This window comes from Dromiciops gliroides, chromosome 2 (assembly GCF_019393635.1).
Source record: "Dromiciops gliroides isolate mDroGli1 chromosome 2, mDroGli1.pri, whole genome shotgun sequence".
NCBI lineage: Eukaryota > Metazoa > Chordata > Mammalia > Microbiotheria > Microbiotheriidae > Dromiciops > Dromiciops gliroides.
Window position 1 is genome coordinate 87,352,722 of NC_057862.1, and position 13,082 is coordinate 87,365,803.

Genomic DNA, 13,082 nt, shown 5'->3' on the forward strand with positions numbered 1-13,082 from the left:
AAGCACCTACTTTGTGCCAGGCACTATATATAATAAGTATTAAACAGCATGGAGTACTGGAAAGAGAACCAACCTTGAAATGAAGAAGACCTGGGTTTAATTATTTCTTGTAAACACATCGTAGCTATGTGACTGAGCAAATTACTGTCATCTCTCATCATCTCAGACAACTTTCTAAGATGGTAAGTAGCAGAAGAGGTATGAGATCTGCTTTAGCAGATAGAGTTTGCTCACCAAAGGTGAATGGACAAATGGAAATCACAAGTCTTGCCCAAAACAAAACAAAACTTGCTCCAAAACTTCTAAGACTTTGGGTTTCATCAATATGAGTATTCTCTTCATCAGTGCAGATCACGCACATTCCATATGCTGTATGACATGAGTCATCACGCCTGGAAAAAAATGAATCACCTGATGGCCAGTGTTTTGGCAATGAGTATCTCTGTAGCCACCTATGGGGTTCCTTGGACAACCAAGACCCAGTATGTCACCAGCCCATCCTCTGATCCCTTCCAATTTCATATGATCTTCCAAAGTGTGTACTTGACTGGAATAGTTTTAACAAAGACTTCAAATAAGGCCAGCAGGTTATTAATAAAAGGATGATCATTGGCTTTCTCTCTCAAACCAAAAGACAAATAATCCGTGACTCCACCACTATTAGGGGTCTTTGGTCTGAGAGAGATGGCCAAAGACCATCCTTTCATTGATAACCTGAGGGAGGCCTAATCACCTCTTATTAGTTAACCAAATGCAAGGTGGGCTATCTTGAGATATGTGACTTACATCACTCAAATCTTGGTCAAAGACACATCAATTACCATTATCACCTGTCTTGATAATAGAAAGAATCATTTTCCCAGGACCTGTCTGAGCATACACAATAAGCAGGCATATACCCATTAGCCCAAACTTAGAATTTCTTTTACTGTCTGATTAGACCTTGAACTGAGAAATTTCTACAAGAAATTTCCTGGGGGCAGCTAGATGGTGCAGTAGATAAAGCATTGGCCCTGGATTCAGGAGGACCTGAGTTGAAATATGGCCTCAAACATTTGACACTTACTAGCTGTGTGACCCTGGGCAAATCATTTAACCCTCATTGCCCCCACAAAATAAAACAAAATAAAATAAAATAATAAATTTCCCAAGCTGGTTGGTTTCTGGATGTGGAAATAGGAAAGGGGAAAAACTTTGTTCCTAATACAATAATTAGTTATTAAATAGAAGAGAAAATTTCATTTCTCACAGATGTTTGTCTGTTGATTAATTCATTTCAGTGACCATTTCATTAGCCCATATGTACCAGAAAAAGAATCACCACTACAACATATCCAACAAGGGGTCTTCCAGACTTAGCTTGAAGACCTATAATGAGGGGGGACCCACAACCTTCCTTGAAGGCAAGGACTGCCTTTTTTTTTCTTTCCTTAACCTGAGTGCTTAGTACAGTGCCCGACACATTAAATGCTGAATAAATGCTTCCTGACTGACTTACTGACCTCTTGAGAAAGATTTCCATACCATGATAAGACAACCAAGGAAGATTTAGTGAAGAAAAGAAATGTTCTCATCACTTATCTCTAGGACCTATGCGCTAGACATCATGAATAAGACTTAGGCAATGGTGACAATGCAGACCAATCTAACAAAAAAAAAAGATAGATAGATGATAGATAGATATGGATATGGATATGGATATGGATATGGATATGGATATGGATATGGATATGGATATGGATAGATATAGATATGGATATAGATATAGATACAGATACAGATATATAAATTCTTGTTAGAGATCCTTGTTTTCCTATTGATTACTTTTCCACTGAGGATTTGAAGGAATAATCATGAAGAGAGGGAAGTCTTCATTTTTGTTCATGGTTGGCTCTTCTTTTTAAGCCCTTCATAATTTATCCCTTTCCTACCCTTCCAGTCTTCTCACACCTTATTCTCCTCCCCATACTTTATGATTCAATGGCATTGGACTCTTTGTTTTTCCTCTAACATGACACTCTACCTCCTGGCTCTCATCTTTTTCACTAGCTGTTTTTCATACCTCCCTCCTCATCTCTGCTCCCTGGGTTTCCTGGCTTCCTTCAAGTCTTAACTAAAGCCCTGCCTTCAAAGAAGCTCTTCCCTTCTTTGAACCTCATTTTCCACTTCTATAAAATGTAGTTAATAATAATTTCATGAACTACCTCGTATGGTTGTTGTGAAGAAATCACAACTTTAAGACACTATATAAATGGGTGCAATTGTGTAACACTTTTAATTCTAATTACCTTTTAATTCTAATGCCTTCCCTCTGAGACCAACTCCAATTTATCCTGCACACATCTTGTTTGTACATAGTTATTTGCATATTGTCTCCCCGCCTTAGACTGTGAGCTCCTTGAGAGCAGGCACTGTCATTTGCCTTTCTATGTCTCCCCAGCACTTTTAGCACATTGCTTGGCACATAGTAGGAACTTAATAAAGGATTGCTGACTGAGTGACTGACTCTTACTATGACAGTTTGAAAATGATCATGATTATTTTCTGATATAGAACATGAGGTACAGGGATGGAAGTCTCTTCCTGGGCTTCAGAGACTCTAGAATCACAAAGATAGAAGGGCTTCTCTGGGTCATCTAGACCAATCCCGTGCCTAAAGGAAATATCCATTGTGTCCCTGACCTAAGGATACATCTAGCCTCAGCTTGAGTACTTCCAGAACTGGGAGATTTTTTTCCTTATCAAGACAGACCTTTCTTTGTTTGGGATAACAAAGATGTTATGATGTTTTTCTCAGGATCAAGCCACAGAATAATAAAGGCAGAATATAACAAAGGTCAGGTTTCAGGTGAATGCTGACGGGTTGTCTGGTGCTCTGCAAATCTAAGTGTCTCATAAACATTATTCTGAATGGAAGATGAGGCCAAAGGAGAACTGTTTCAGGAAATGTATTTATTTGACATCAGCACCCAGACAGAGACAGGGCAGCACCATGAAGCAGACCTTTTGTCTTTAGCCAGCTGCCATCTTGGTTTCACCTTGTCCTTCCTTCATCTTTGCTCTCTTGATGCCCTTTTCACCAAATGAAACATCATTCTAGGCCTGGATTACCTCCAGCTAGCTCCCATTAATTCTCCCATTTCTGTCTCCTCTTTCCCCAAATCCATTTCCTGATCATGTATTACCTTAACCAAGTGAAGGCAGTATGCTATTGTGAAGAGAGAGCTGGTCTTGGAGTCGGGAGGCTGATTCAAATCCTGACTTTGCTACTTACTATTCCCATACATTTAAAATCTTTGAACCTCATTTTCCACTTCTATAAAATGGAGTTAATAATAATTTCATGAACTACCTCGTATGGTTGTTGTGAGGAAATCACAACTTTAAGACACTATATAAATGGGTGCAATTGTGTAACACTTTAACTCAATTGAAATTCAAATGCCTCTGGAAGATATTAGAGATTTCAGTCACCACAGCAAGTGGGGGTGGGGCTGTGGGGCTCCCTCAATTCATGCCATCCAGATAGTTTCTTATTCCTGGCACATCTCCTGGTCTTGCTTATAGGAGAGGCAGACAGTTGGTTCTAGTTCTAAGGTCAGTGAATAGCTTATGATAGATGTATTTATGCACCTCTATGCATTGGAAGTATAAGAACAGATTGTATGGAAAATGAAATCTCTACTACTTACTTGAGGTGAGGAAAAGCCAGTGAGACTCGGTGAGAGAATTCCACTTGGATGGACCAAACACACTTGAGAGGTATTGAGTGTGTAGGTCCCTTGGGGCTGGAGAATTTCCCTGAAGGCTTTGTGAGAATACCACCACAGCCAGGGGATGCTAAAAACAAAACAAAATTAGGAGGTAATGGAAAGGTGGGCTTTCTATCCATGACACACACAGTGTTTTTCAGGATGTCTTTCTAAATAAGGGATTAAAAAATGGTTCCTATCAGGAGAACGTGAGTGTCAGTCACATGAAAGAATGCTCCAGATAACCAATAATAACAAATTAAAATTAAAACAAGTCTTAGATTTCCTATATACCCATCATATTGGAAAAGGTGACAAAATCAGTCAGTGGATAAAGACTTACTAAGTACCTACTATGTGCTAGGGGCTGTGTTAAATTCTAGGGATACAAAAAGAGGAAAGACACAGTCCTGTTCTGAAGGAGCTCACAGTCTCATGGGGGAGACAACAAACAAACAAAATATTTACTTCCCCCCCCCAAAAGAAGCCTAACCAATGTATAGGATAAATAGGAAATTATTAAGCAAGGGAAAGTACTTGACTTGAGGGATTGAAAAAGGTTTACTGTAGGAACTTATATTTTAGATAGGATTTAAGGCTTGGAGGTGTATTGGTGGAAATGAAGAGGGAGACTTTTCCCAGCATGTAGGACAGCTAGAGGAACTTCCTGGGGCTGAGATATGGATGGTTCTTTCAAGATAAATGGCAAATGTTAGACCCTCAGGGAGAACTAACTTGCTGGGCAAACCTTCACTTTTTTTACCCCCACCCCCCAAAGAAGTGTTCTATCACTTTTATTTACCTATACTAGTGGTCAACGGCCATCAGGGTTTCCTTATGTCTGACCTAAAGTACTCAGGTGGTAAATTCAAACTATTTCTTCTCATCTGTGTCTTTTCACATTCTTAGAGATTATTATAAATGTCAATTCTCCCTGAAAATTGTCTCAGCAGCAATTTAAGCAGCATAACCTTCCCCTACACACAGCTACAATCAATCTTCCAAATAGTTTAATGGTGCACATATTACCTTGCACTTTTTCAGTAGAGTTTGAGCAGCTAACTTATACTGGGGATAGTCCATACCTAAGACCAGGGGTGACATCTCCCAGGAAAGTAGAGTATGAAGTAAGAGAGGAACCATTTCATGGAATGGGCAGAATTCATCCCTATTTTCTCTCGTAGAATGTCAAGAAGGGAAATAATCTACATTCAGGTGTACATACAACAATGGACAGAAATTAAAATGGGACCACCGCCAGTGTGGAGTATCCTGGATTGGCTTTCAACACCTAGTAGCCCAGCAAAAAAGACTCATTTCCTCTGTGAAAATAATTTCAGCTATACAGAGTTCTCTTGTTAGAGGCTTTGCGTATGACATAAAAACAAGAAAGACATAATAAAAATATGGTGCCCAAGAGGGCTGAGATAATGCTTACCACTACTTGTTGTTTCTGATGAGACCATCCATACAATGCCTGTTGATGGAAACAAATGGAGATTAGGTATGTTTTAGAAATACAAGTCTACTCAAATCTATATTGTGGAAATGGAAAGAAGTCATACCTTTATATCTGGGGAGAGGGGTTGTATCTGAAGAAAAGGGGTAGATGGGTTGCACGGTGGATAGAGTACTAGATCTAGAGTCAGGAAGACCTGAGGTCAAATCTGGCCTCAGACACCTACTCACTTTGTGGCCCTAGACAAGTCACATAACTCTGTCTCAGTTTCCTCATCTGTAAAATGAGCTGGAGAAGGAAATGGCGAACTACTCCAGTATCTTTGCCGAGAAAACTTCAAATGGGGTCACAAAGAGTCAGATATGACAGAAATACAACGGAACAACATCTGAAGGAAAATTCTTTTCTAATTCTCCCTTTCAAAGGAAAAGGTCAAAACTGCTTAAATAGGTCAGCATTTTGCTTACTAAAGTTTTGGGGAGTCAGAGTTATTTATGAAGCATAGCATTTATTCTAACTCGTGATCTTTGCGTTGTCCTCCTGATAATTCGATTGAGTATTTTCTGTTGATTTCAGAGTTCACAGAACCCCTAGAGTCAGAGAGAACTTTGGAGGCTTCAGATGCAATACACCTCTAAACAAAAGGCCCCTCAATGATGTCCTAAAAAAGCAGTCATCCAAATTTTGCTTGTGATGAAACCAATTACCTCCTGAGGCAGACCGTTTTCCTTTTAGACAGTTCTTTAAGGGACAGATCATTTTTCTTTACATTGAGCTGAAACTGGCTTCTTTGCAATTTTTCCCATTACGCTGAGTTCTGCCTTCTAGGGTCAAAGAGGACAAATCTAAGACCTATCCAGTGCGATCTGCTTTAAATATTTGACAACAATTATCAACCCCTATCCCTCCAAAAAAATGTTGTCTTCATCTCCTTTAAACTTATGTTTAGATAAAATGATCTTGAGGTCGCTCACTATGCTGGGTTGTCCTCCTCTAGACAGTTTATTGTTGGCATTTTTTAAAGACTAACTTTCCCTATGTTGTAGGTTAGAAGTGAAGGGACAGGGGGCAGCTAGGTGGCGCAGTGGATAGAGTACCGGCCCTGGAGTCAGGAGTACCTGAGTTCAAATCCGGCCTCAGACACTTAACACTTAACTAGCTGTGTGACCCTGGGCAAGTCACTTAACCCCCAGTTGCCTCACTAAAAAAAAAAAAAAAAGAAGCGAAGGGACAGGGCAGCTAGGTGGCACAGTGGATAAAGAACTGGCCCTGGATTCAGGAGGACCTGAGTTCAAATCCAGCCTCAGATACTTGACTTACTAGCTGTGTGACCTTGGGTAAGTCATTTAACCCTCATGGCCCCACAAAAACAAAAAACAAACAAACAAAAGAAATGAAGGGACCATCCACTACTGATCAATACATGAGCTTTGTTCTGACCCAGGCATCCTGGTGACCCCCACCTCTCAAAGTTTCACCACATGAATGCCAGCCAATGCAGTTAACTTTAGCCTGCTCCAGTTCAGACCTCTGGAGTGGATATTTAGTAGTCTCAGACTTCCTAGTTGCAGGGATTACAGGTACCTACCACTTCACTCAGCTCACTGTCTTTCTCAAAATGTGCTTCCCAGAACAAAACTCATTACTCTTGCCATAATCCAGGCACAGCAGAGTTGAATGGGCCTGATGACTTGAACCCAACCAGAGCAGTTTTCTTACTTTCTCCTCACTTTTGTATTAGACATTTTTGTTCTGTCCATTACCATTCACCTTGGCAGAGAAAACAGAAGCAAAATTCAAACTAACAGGTCTATTATCAGAACCGAGTGAAATAATGTGTGAAAATGTTTGGTTATGTGAATAAACTTTTCCAAGAAACTGTCACCCTTCAGTTTCGCAAGCGCAATGGAAATTGATCTATTTCCCCTTGAAGAAATATCACTTTGGCCTTTTACTAATAGTGATATCACTGGATTTACCGTGTTGTGGGTCAATACAGATAATAATAGTTCAGGTTTAGCAACCTGCTTTGGCATACATTATCTCATGCATCTTCACAAAGGCAACTTCACTGAGTGATCAAATACAAAGCACTTTGAGTTAATTTGAATGATAACCAGGGGCAACTTGATATTAAATTCTTTGTTTTAGACTTCAGAAGCCAACTTCCTTTTTACTCAAGTGGCTACAAGGTAAACAGAAAAGTCATGGTTTAGTTCCCCCCTTATTCAATATACACATATAGGTTACCCTTTTAGCCAAAAAAAGTTCCAAATAGCAAATCCAAGGAAATGTCCAATGCATTTATGCCTCCAGCAATACTCTCAGATTACCCTTAGTCTCTAACTTCAAGATCCCAGTGATTGCGTTGATTGGGACTTCATGGATTTAATTAGTGATGGGCTTCTGAAAATGAATTAGTGACCTTTGAGGCAAGGACCAGAGCAGAAATTATAGGATTAAAGAATAACCAGACCAAAGAAGACGGCATCCTCAGATTATATGGTTCAGTAGCTAGATTTGAACAGTTGTAGTGTTAATCATTTCTCGTCATTTTTCTTTTATGTACAGAATAGTAATAATAGTACTTATTCTGCTGACCTCACAGTAAGTTGTGAGGCTCAAATAAGAGTCATTTAAGTCATATCTAAATCTTTGTAACTCCAATTGGCATTTTCTTGGCAAAGATACTAGGGTGGCTTGCCATTTTCCTCTCCAGCTCATTTTACAGATGAGGAACTGAGGCAAACAAGATAAAGTGCTTGCCCAGGTTCACACAGCTAGTAAGTATCTGAGGCCAGATTTGAAATCAGGTCTTCCTGATTCCAAGGCTGGCACTCTATCCTCTGTACCACCTCCCTGCCCTCTACTAAGATGACATAGTGTAAATTTCTCAAGTGGAAGCTTGTAGAAATACAAGGGATTTCTAGACACCAGTAGTAATAAGATTCATTACCAAGTACCAAGCTAGCCCATTCTCTTTTCTCCTTTAGGACAGTTCTAACTTCTGGGAAGTTCTTATCTACATTAACCCTCTATCTGCCTTTTGGAAGCAGCCTAGAGAGGAATGACATGTGTTCTTTACTGATAGGCAAGATCTTCTAACCTTCAGTCAGGAGATTAAAAGAAAAGACATAAGGTGGGGATGGAACTAAAGGTCAGACACATACCTGCACTCAGTAGGAGGGTCCAGATGAAGCCCACTGACCTCTCCATTCTAAACAGAAATCCTGTCAGCCCAGCCTGAGGAGTGAGCATTGGAGTATGCATGCTGAGGGCTATATAGTGACCTGACCTGAAATATGATCTTTTCTTTATCACTGGGGAAAAGGAAATATAAATTCTTCGCAAAATGCCTTTGAGTTCATTTAGTTGACATGGTATTACTGAAGGCTGTTAATAGGAATATTTCTTCAATATCCTTCAGGCTATCATCAGTGAATCTTTATACCTAGATTGTGAAATAATGGACTAATTCCTTCTCCTTTCCTCCTTTTGTGGTCAGAGAAGAGGAGAGGCAAACTTCTGAAAACTGAGAAGCCAGGTTGATCATATTTGTTTGCATAGCTCTTAACTTGTTAAAGGATTTTCATCTAGGAGGTGGTAGTAGAAAACTTCTCTCATGGACATGGGCTTCTGTTACATTTATTTTTCCTGATGGCTGTGAACTTAGATCTTTAAGGTCTGGCAATAATGTGTCTTGGCAGATCATATCGAGCAGCTCATACTCCCATATACCTTTCTCTGTGAACAAGAAAATAAATGTATTAAGGATACAGAATAAAAATGCATTAATCACAATGGGAAACTGCTAGTTGATATACAAGCATACAAATTCATATATATACACAAATTCTTATACATACATATATCTGTGTATATATATATATCTGTGTGTATGTATATATATATGTATGTATATGTGTGTGTGTGTGTGTATATATATATATATATATATATATATATATCCAAATGAACATTAAATCTGACAACTACTTCGGAACTTCAAATTAGGAACTTAACTTAAATACCTTCTAATGATAAATGATACACATTCTAGACAGAGAGAGGAGATACATACACAAGGGAGATGAACAGGGATAAGATTCATCGGAGTGGGGAAAACCAAAAAAACACAGAAACAGAATTCTGGCAGTGAAAGCACCTGTGGGAATACAAGGCAGAGCACTGAAGAACACCTTTCCAAAAGACTTATATTATTATGACTGAAGTGTTTTGAAACTTCTGCTGAAGCTGAAAAAGCAAGAGTATTTCTGAGACTCTGAGCTCTCAAAGAATGAAGGACAAGTTTCCTATGAGTTTCTTTCCAAACTAGAGAAAGGAAGGATGGAAGGGAAGGACACTGGGAGGGAAAGAAGGAAGGGGAAAGGAAAAGAAAGGCAGGGAAGGAAGGAAGAAGGGAAAGATGAAAGGAAGGAAGAAGGAAGGAGATAGGGAAAGGAGGAGGAAGAAAGGGAGGAAGAAAGATAAACAAAATGACCTTTCTCAAAATAAGAAGCAGAGATGAGAAAGCTTGAGATGAGAACGTGCCCTTACTTTTTTCATATTTCTACATATAATAGCATAGTAGTCAATAAGCTCAAGGCCCCCCAACTGCTGGCATAAGGATTCCCTTTTCAACCACAACTGCTGAGAATGCTGGAAAGCATTATTACAGAAATTAGGTTTAGATCAATTTTCCACAATGAATTCCAGATGGACACAGAGCCAGATACAAAAGACCATACCATCAATACATTAGAGAAGCAATGAAGGACTTTTCACGACTATAGATAGGGGGAAAGATTCTTTTTTAAAGGACAAAGCATTTTTTTTTCTTTTTTTTTTTTCAGGGCAATGGGGGTTAAGTGACTTGCCCAGGGTCACACAGCTAGTGTCAAGTGTCTGAGGTCAGATTTGAACTCAGGTCCTCCTGAATCCAGGGCCAGTGCTTTATCCACTGCGCCACCTAGCTGCCCCCATGGGGGAAAGATTCTTAACAAAATAAGGAGTAGCAATTATGACAGGAGACTCCCAATTTTAATGATACAGTCAATGCAATTAGAATCAGAAAATCAGTGCATTTGGACAATGGAGGGAAACAGTTACATGGGGAAACATTTTTTTTTTCTGAATTAGAGAAGGGTTAACAGAATTTGGAGATAATACAGAGTTCATTTCACAACCTCAAGACAAAGGCCCATCTCCTAGATAAAAATATTCTTTCAATGATGGTGAGTGACTAGAAGTCCTGGAACAGTATTGTCTCTGAATAAATCAAGTTGGGGATCAATGAAAAGGCATTTGATCGCTGTTTCAATGGCTCCCTACCACCTTTAGGAAAACATACAATATCTTCTGTCTTTGGCATTCAAATCCCTTCATAATTTGGCTCTATCCTACCTGTCTAGCTTATCACACATTGTTCCCCTTCACAAACTCTGTTCTGGTTAGACTGCCCTACCTGCAATTCTTCATGAATGATATTCTGTCTCCTGTTCCCATGCTTTTGCAAGGCTGGAGTTCATGCCCTACTTATCCTGGTCTTTTAGAATGCTTAGCTTTCCTTAAAGCTGAGACTGATTGAATATTCAGATATGTCACTAAGAGCCATTATTATGATTTCAATGTCTTTCACTAGACTTCAGTACACAGGCTGCTAACAGTAGATATAATGTACAGTCATACCCCTATTTGACCAAGAGAAACTACAGTCCAAAATACAAAGTTGCTTTTCAAAGATCTCAAAGCAGAGCTTGCTCTAGAAACCAAGTTATCTGACTCACAGACTAGAGGAAACTTCACTACACTTCCAGTAACATCCCATTAATAGCCTACACCTAACACATTTATGTTAAGTCCCCCTGCCAAAACAAAAATACTCGAAACATTGCAATATATCTTTCATTTTCTGAGGACTGTGACTCAACTTGATAGGCTCTGCAGAATACAAATCAGTGGTACAATAATTATTATTATATGTTTTCCTTACAGCTGTCTTCTGAGATGGATCATGCAGTTATTATCACCATCCCGAGAGTACAGATGAGAACACTGAGGAATGCTACTTGCAGTAGCAAGAATGTCAGAAGCTAGGAGCAGAAAGCAGGTCCCTCTGGCTTCAAATCCAGAACTCTTTCTACTACCACACTTCTACATGAGGAATCTTAGTCATTATTGTTGATCTTCACTTGTTTGCCCTTCCTAATGAGTCTTAGGACTCTTTTCCACAATTTCTTTTTTTTTTTTTTTTTTGCAGGGCAATGAGGGTTAAGTGACTTGCCCAGGGTCACACAGCTAGTTAAGTGGCATGTATCTGAAGCTGGATTTGAACTCAGGTCCTCCTGAATCCAAGGCCAGTGCACCACCTTGCTGCCCTCAATTTATTTTCCTTTAAACAGATTAAGTAGAATGACCAATCATCCTTGTGGTTTTCAGAACCTTAAAACCTTGAGTCCTAACACATTTCTTAACAATATCTTAATACCTTTAGGACACTCCTGAGCCTTTTTTTTCCTTTTAAATTGGACCGAAGCCCTAAAGATATCCCAAGATTACACACTTTGAGCTTTAGTCTCTGGGAAATTATACTGACCAAATATTTGTCATCTCCTTAACAGATGCTAATATTTTTTAAGTGGACAAACAAAGCTGGTTCTTGGTATATATGTGCACACCTTCATTTTTAGTTTTATTTTTCTATGGAACAAAGCCAGCCTCTGGCAACTAGGGCCCAGGAGAAGCTTACTTCTGAAGGGCCCATTTTACAGTTGGGCAAACTAAGGTTCAGAAAGGTGAAGAGACTTGCCCAGGGTCACAGATTTAGACAGGATCTGAGAAGCGCGATGTCCTCAGCACAATCAGCAGCTCAATTTTACAAGCTATGTCTTAGTTGGGAGATCTGGGAGGCCAGAGCTAGAGTATATAGAGGTACAACAGACAGGGCAAATCAGGAAGATATTGCTTTTTTAACAGTCTCATTCAGAAAGTATAAAATGAATGAAGAAGCCTTGGCTGGATGAAGCTCATGTTATAAAACAATCTCCAGGCTTTGATGGAGGGAAAAATCATAGAAAATAGGACAACATCCTCAGAAAAACTTGGACTATACAGAGAGGGAAGGAAGGAAGGAAGGAAGGAAGGAAGGAAGGAAGGAAGGAAGGAAGGAAGGAAGGAAGGAAGGAAGGAAGGAAGGAAGGAAGGAAGGAAGGAAGGAAGGAAAGAAGGAAGGAAGGAAGGAAGGAAGGAAGGAAGGAAGGATTAAGAAAGTGAGAAAAACAGGAGGAGAACAAGAGAACAAGTATTTATTAAGCTCCTAAGTGCTTCACAAACATCTCATTTGATTCTCACAACAATCCTGTGAATTTGGTATTATTATTATTTCCATGGCAAATATAACAAAAAAAAGAAAATACTGGATGTTGGAGGGGATGTGGGAAAGCTGGGACACTAATCCACTGTAGGTGGAGTTGTGAAAAGATCCAACCATTCTGGAGAGCAATTTGGAACTATACCCAAAGGGCTATAGAACTGTGTATACCCTTTGATCCAGCAATACCACTGCAAGGTTTATATCCCAAAGACATCCCCAAAAAAAGAAAAAGACCTATTTGTACAAAACTATTTCTTGCAGCTCTTTTTGTGGTTCCTAAGAATTGGAAACCAAAGGAATGTCCGTCATTTGGGAGAATGGATAAACAAACTGTGGTATATGATAGTGATGGAATATTATTGTGCTATAAGAAATGATAAGCAGGATGATTTCAGAAAGACCTGGAAAGACTTGTATGAACTCATATATAGTGAAATGAGCAGAACCAGGAGAACATTGTGCACAGTGACAGCAATTTTGTTCAATGAAGAATTGTGAA

The 13,082-nt window shown here is 39.4% G+C and overlaps 1 protein-coding gene across 1 annotated transcript in view; it reads right to left on the reverse strand.

The window, feature by feature from the left end:
• Window positions 1-8,481, reverse strand: part of LOC122738331 (deleted in malignant brain tumors 1 protein-like) — a 34,522-nt gene extending 26,041 nt beyond the window's left edge. The window contains exons 1-2 of the mRNA XM_043980379.1: window positions 8,382-8,481; window positions 3,693-3,840 (exon numbers count right to left, since the gene is read on the reverse strand). Of these exons, the coding sequence (XP_043836314.1) occupies window positions 3,693-3,840; window positions 8,382-8,481 (248 nt within the window). The remainder of the gene's footprint in view (window positions 1-3,692; window positions 3,841-8,381) is intronic.
• Window positions 8,482-13,082: the final 4,601 nt, after the last annotated feature.